Below are 6,000 nucleotides of genomic sequence, written 5' to 3'. Positions count from 1 at the left end.
AGTCTACTTACGCTTCCCGAGCGCCCTACGTAGCGATCAGACAGCGGTCTTTTACTTGGAAATCTTCGCCTAGCCCCGGACACCCCACAGAACCTTTTGGATCGGCACAAAAAGCTGCAAAAATGAAGAAATCACCACTACGTACGGGACCGCATGTAACGCTACGGGCGTAAGTTACAGCATTTTTGTCCGCAAACAATGGTCTGGTTCATTTTTTGCGCTGCCACGTACAATCCGGGTGTAAGTTCGTACGTAGTGTGAACTGTGCAGCCGTACTTCGTATACTTTCCATTATACGCAAACTACGTAAGTCTCCGGCCGCTTATTCACGGAACGCGCTACGGACGGAAACTTACATAGTGTGAACATAGCCTAAATGCGTATGTTCTACTAACATTAAAACTCTTCTAATAACACATTGATTCACAAACGGAGCATTGTGGTTTCTGATCACAGAATTGTTTGGCTTGCTGATGGCCTTCCACTGAGCACCCATGTTAAAGTGTCTATAATGACTAACATCATAATTGAAAAATCTGTCTATATTACCTATTAATAACTATGTATTTGGTTGCATCAAAGATCTTCTGTATATGATTAATATGCCTGTAGGGATCTAGTGCATTCAAAACACCTGTATTTATAAGGCGTAAAAGAAAATCTCAAAATGACAAAGAATGACTTGACAGGAGGTTAGAACTGTACGATGCTTTCCTAAGTTTGTGCCATTATGCTTATGAACCTATGTCTGCTTTCTAACAATTAAGAAAGGACCAGTGTTATACAGTAAACAAGACACATTTTTCATTCCAGAAACAGAAGATAATATGATTTTTATAGTAAATTGCTTGCATGGTGTTCATCTATTTGCTTGCACCTGTTTGCACAATGTTGTTAGGGTGTAAGTATATTTGAAGATTAAGTTATTGTGCCTTATGCAACAATCCATTAGTAATGAACTGCCTGCAACTCCTTGCTGGAAGAACTGAGTAATTAGACTGTAAGCTCTGTGACAGAGCATTTGACTAGACCATGTATGTGAGCTAAGAAGTCTGTGTATCATCTGTTTCCATCTGTCTTTGGCTGCGTGTGGTTGCATGGAGGTTGTAGAATGACCATTAGCTCACTTTTTCTCACCAGTGCAGCTCTCAACTGATCCTTCATATCTTCTATTTTTACCTCCAGTTCTTTCAGTTCCTGCTCCTTAGGGTTGCATGGTTGACCATTTTCACATGAATAATCCTTGGTATTTATAGTCTCTAAATTAAAATGTACCCTTTTCTCTAGGCGAACTGGAACCCGACGCAGGTTATTCCAGACAGACTGGGGTTCTGCAGCTGATTCTTTCTGGAGGTTGCAGCTGAAGAGTAGAAACATTTTTATTAATGTTAGCAGATGTACAGCGGAATTCAAAGGGGGGGGGATTATCAAGGCCCCGCTAAGAAATTCACTAAGAGGCGCACACCTCTAAGTGATTCCAGCCAGCCTGGATTCCCCCCTGCCACCCCCCCCCAGCTGCTCCTTCTCCCCATCACCCCAGCTGCTTCAGTCACCTGCCCCAGTCAACCCCAGCTGCCCTCCTGCCCCTAGCTGCTCCCCCTCCCCGTCACTCCAGCTGCCCACCTGATGAATTGTGGTCGGAGAAGTCTTCATGATGGCTGCGCCAGATGGAGAAAAAAGAATCTGGCGCAGTGTACTGACACAGCCCCGGGGTCACTACAGTACACTAGCGCAAACTTTTAAACTAGGACCCAACTACAACAGCTGCAGGCACTACAACTCCCAGCATATCCTGAGGGCTGCAGACTGTCAGTACATGCTGGGAGTTGTAGTGCCTGCAGCTGTTGTAGTTGGGTCCTAGGTGCATAATACACTGGATGCTTTGTGGGAGATCAGAATACATAGATCTGTGGGGGCTCAGTGTAGGGAAGTGACCCCAGAGCAGCACTAATAGGGGATAGGGGTAGATGTTTTTGTTATATCCCCTATTAGTGATGTTCTGGGGTCACTTCCCTACACTGAGCCCCCACAGATCTATGTATTCTTATATGCCACAAAGCATTCAGTGTATAGGAGCCAACTACAACAGCTGCAGGCACTACAACTCCCAGCATTTACTGACAGTCTGCAGCCCTCAGGATATGCTGGGAGTTGTAGTACAGTTTAGACAGATGTATTGCTGGAGCTTCGGGGCTGATGGTTGTCACCCACAGATTGCAGCCACCAGGAGCCTCTGCACACAGTGATTTGTTACAGGGTTGTCCTCTCAGAGACTACAACTCCCAGCATACCCTGGGAGCTGTATAAATGGAGGGATTTGTCACAGACACAGATGAATCCAGGAAAGGAGCAGGTCAGCGTGTGGTGTCTCACTCTAAACTCTAAATACAGGCCTGGATGCAGCGTGTGATACTAGACCTTTTTATGTGCTGATTTATTATAGCAAACAGTAGACTTACCGTTTATCAGGTTTTGGGAGCTTTACGTCTTGGTCCTCACTTGCCATGTTCAAAGCCCGATGTATTTTCTGTAAATAATAAACATAGGCATCACTACACAGAAAGTTTAACTGCACAGAGGGCAGCATAACTTTTTAAAGGCAAAAAGAGAACAGCATCACTTTGTGGGGGCACAAAGGAGGCAACATCCCTTTTGTTGGCAAAGAAAGAGCAGCATCACTTTTACGGCAGCGTTACTTTAAGGGCCACAAAGATGACAGTATTACTTTGGATGGGAACAAAGACAGTATTACTCTTTGAGGATTGAATGAAAGCATTTTTATGTTGTGGTAGACACAATTGTGTGCGGTAACCACTATTACTTTGTGGGAGCATTGGAGACAATAGCAGGAAGGTTAGCAGAAGTCTTTATAATGGTCTGGGCCAAGGTAGTTATACAAACTTAGGCCTTGTTCACATGTAGTAAAACACCGGCCGTTCTTTGACCCGGACGGGTCACAGAGCAGCCAGTGTTACTGATGATCATCCTGGCCGATACTGCAATACCGGCTGGATGATCTTCACTACTAATGAATTCGAATTCCGAATTCCCCGCTGCACACACTCCATTGTGTGCACTGACAGGTTCTCTGCGACATGTCAGTTTTTTGCGGCGCCGCTAGCGATCCCGGACGGAGTGTATACTTTGTGTATACACTTCTGCTGGGATTCCCTCTAACTGCACTACATATAGGCTGTTGTTGCCGATTAATACACCACTTACATTGTGTGAACATAACCTTATGGTGTATGGACACAAAGTGTACCATATTGTGGTGTGAAGTCACATAGAGAGTTCTTGAATTGTATTGGGCACCTATTAGTACTCAATTTTGGAGTCATAAAGGTAGCAATATTATTGTTTTAGGGGTAAAAAGGGCGACGCTACTTTGGTTTAACCCCTTAATGACCACGAGCGTAGATGTATGCACTCCGTGCCTTAACGCAAGCAGGCGTACATTTACACCTGCGGTTTATCCGATCGTTACACAAACAACGATTGTCTGATCTTCCCACGGCTGGATAAAGGTTACCACCTTTTTCCAACAGTGTCAGCGATTCTTGATATGAAGGACCCCGTATTGTACCAGGGCAACATTTTCGAGGTGACGTCCCCCACACTGGAAAACGGGAGATCCCAGAAGAAGTACAAGGTGTGCCAAAATAGGAGGATCAGGAAGGACACCGTTTTCCAGTGTGACACCTGTCCTGATCATCTCGGCCTCTGCATAAAGGATTGCTTCAAGGTGTACCATACAGCATTGGAGTTCAAAATTTTCTAAATTCTTTCCCTCATTCCTATTTCACCTATGGGTGCAAGGGGTCACATTGATCCAGGGATTATTCTGATTGCCATTTTGGAGTTGGGAAGGAATTTTTTTTTACCTGTGATGAGGCTACTGTCGTCTGTCTCATGAGGGTTTTTTGCCTTCCTCTGGATCAAGACAGGTTGAATTTAATGGACTCCTGTCCTTTTCAACCTGATAAACTAATTGGCATAACATTGCATTTACAAAGCCCCTGTGCTGCAAGGACAGTGGAAACCCCCACAAGTCATTCTGGAGACTACACCCCATAAGGAATCTAACAAGGGGTGCAGTGGGGATATGGACCCCTTAGTGATGGGCACATTTGTGGCGTGAAAATATAAAAAATTTTATTTTTTATTTTCATAGCACATGTTCTAGATATGTGCCCATCACCAGGGGAAATAACCCTACATGTTTTGCATTTATTTTCTCTTTTAAGCAGGGCTAGACCAACATTTAGTGTAAAAAAGTTTTAATTTTTACACTAAATCATTGATCTTTTCTTGATTTTTTAATTTTCACAAGGTGTTAAAAGATAAAAAAAAACAAAAACACAAAATGGCTAGAGCCATTTCTCCTGAGTACGGAAAAACCCCACATGTGGACATAAAGCGCCATGCGGCCGCAAATGAGCCTCCAAAGAGAAGGAGCGCCATTTGGCTTTTGGAGGGCGGATTTGGCTGGAATTGATTTTGAGGGCCATGTTGCATTTAAAAGGCCCCTGTGTTGCCAAGACAGTTAAAACCCCCCACAAGTAGCCCCATTATGGATATTACACCCCTCAAGGAATGTAACAAGGGGTATAGTGAGCATATGGACCCCACTGGTGACAGGCACAAATGTGAAACAATGTGGCGTGAAAATGAAATATTACATTTTTTACACTATAATGTTGGTCTAGCCTTGAATTTTTCATTTTAACAAAGAGTTAAAAGAGAAAAAACACACAAAATGTGTAGAACAATTTCCCCACATGTGGACATAAAGCGCCATGTGGACGCATTGCAAGCCTCTAAAGTAAAAGAGCGCCATTTGAATTTTGGAGGCTGGATTTGGATAGAATTTATGATGAATGCCAATGTCGCATTTACAAAGCCCCAGTGCTGCCAAAACAGTAGAAACCCCCCACAAGTGCAAACAACACCCCTCAGTGAATCTATCAAGGGGTGCAGTGAGGATATGGACCCTTGATGATGGGCACATTTGTGCTGTGAAAGTGAAAAAATAAAAATTTTCATTTTCACGTCACATTGTTCCAGATTTGTCACCAGTGGAGTCCATATGTTCACTGCACCCCTTGTTAGATTCCTTGAGGGGTATAGTTTCCGCAATGGGGTCACTTGGGGGGGGGGTTCCACTGTTTTGGCTGTATGGGGGCTTTATAAATGCGACATGGCCCTTGAAATCCATTTTAGTGGAATCCAGCTTCCAAACACCAATTGGCGCTCCTTCCCTTTGGAGGCTCGTCCACATGTGGGGTATTTCCGTACTTAGGAGAAACTGCACTGCACGTTTTGTGTGTTTTTTTTTTTTTTATCCCTGTGTAAAAATTTAAAATTGAAGCAGGGGCGTAACTAGAAATGGCTGGGCCCCATAGCACACTTTTGATTGGGCCCCCCCCCTCCTCGACCAACCACTATGCCATCAACACACCCAGCTCTACACAGGTTCTGTACACCATATAAATTACACTGAAGTTATATTAAGTGACTCACAGGGGACGCCTTCTCTCATTATAGTTGTTTCCTTTTCATTTTCTTCTCCATATTTCCTGGACCATTATAAGAACTTCTCCGAGCCACAAATCCACAGAATCTGCCAAATAGAAAAATTAGGCTCTGTGTAGGCAGCTTATAGATTGCCCCTTGTTCAGTCCTCCATATAGATGGCCCCATGTGCATCTACTATAGTAGAGATCCCCCTCTGTGTAATCCATTTATAGTAGATGACACGCTCTGTGCATCACCTATATCAGGGATAGGGAATCTCGGCTCTCCAGCTTCTGCAAAACTACAACTCCCATCATGTGTGGACAGTCAAAAATAAAGCTGTAGTTTTGCAATAGCTGGAGAGCCAAGGTTCCCTACCCCTACCCCCTGTGACCCCTCTGTGTAGTCCACCCCCAGTGTAGTTCCTTTTATAGATGCCCCCTAGTCCCCTTCTTAGATGGCCCCTTTGTGTAGTTCCGCTTT

The 6,000-nt window shown here is 44.1% G+C and overlaps 1 protein-coding gene across 2 annotated transcripts in view; it reads right to left on the bottom strand.

Annotated features, from left to right (window-relative positions):
- Window positions 1-222: 222 nt before the first annotated feature.
- GRIN3B (glutamate ionotropic receptor NMDA type subunit 3B) overlaps window positions 223-6,000 on the bottom strand; it is a 127,374-nt gene continuing 121,596 nt past the window's right edge. For both annotated transcript variants that reach the window (XM_069962396.1, XM_069962395.1), the window contains 2 exons: window positions 2,460-2,527; window positions 223-1,360 (listed from right to left, as the gene is read on the bottom strand). In XM_069962396.1, coding sequence (XP_069818497.1) covers window positions 1,060-1,360; window positions 2,460-2,527 — 369 coding nt within the window. In that variant the 3' untranslated portion in view covers window positions 223-1,059. The remainder of the gene's footprint in view (window positions 1,361-2,459; window positions 2,528-6,000) is intronic.

The sequence above is a fragment of the Dendropsophus ebraccatus genome, chromosome 3 (assembly GCF_027789765.1).
Source record: "Dendropsophus ebraccatus isolate aDenEbr1 chromosome 3, aDenEbr1.pat, whole genome shotgun sequence".
In the NCBI taxonomy this organism is placed as follows: Eukaryota; Metazoa; Chordata; class Amphibia; order Anura; family Hylidae; genus Dendropsophus; species Dendropsophus ebraccatus.
The sequence above is the reverse complement of the archived record's forward strand: the minus strand, read 5'-3'. Positions and strand labels throughout refer to the sequence as shown.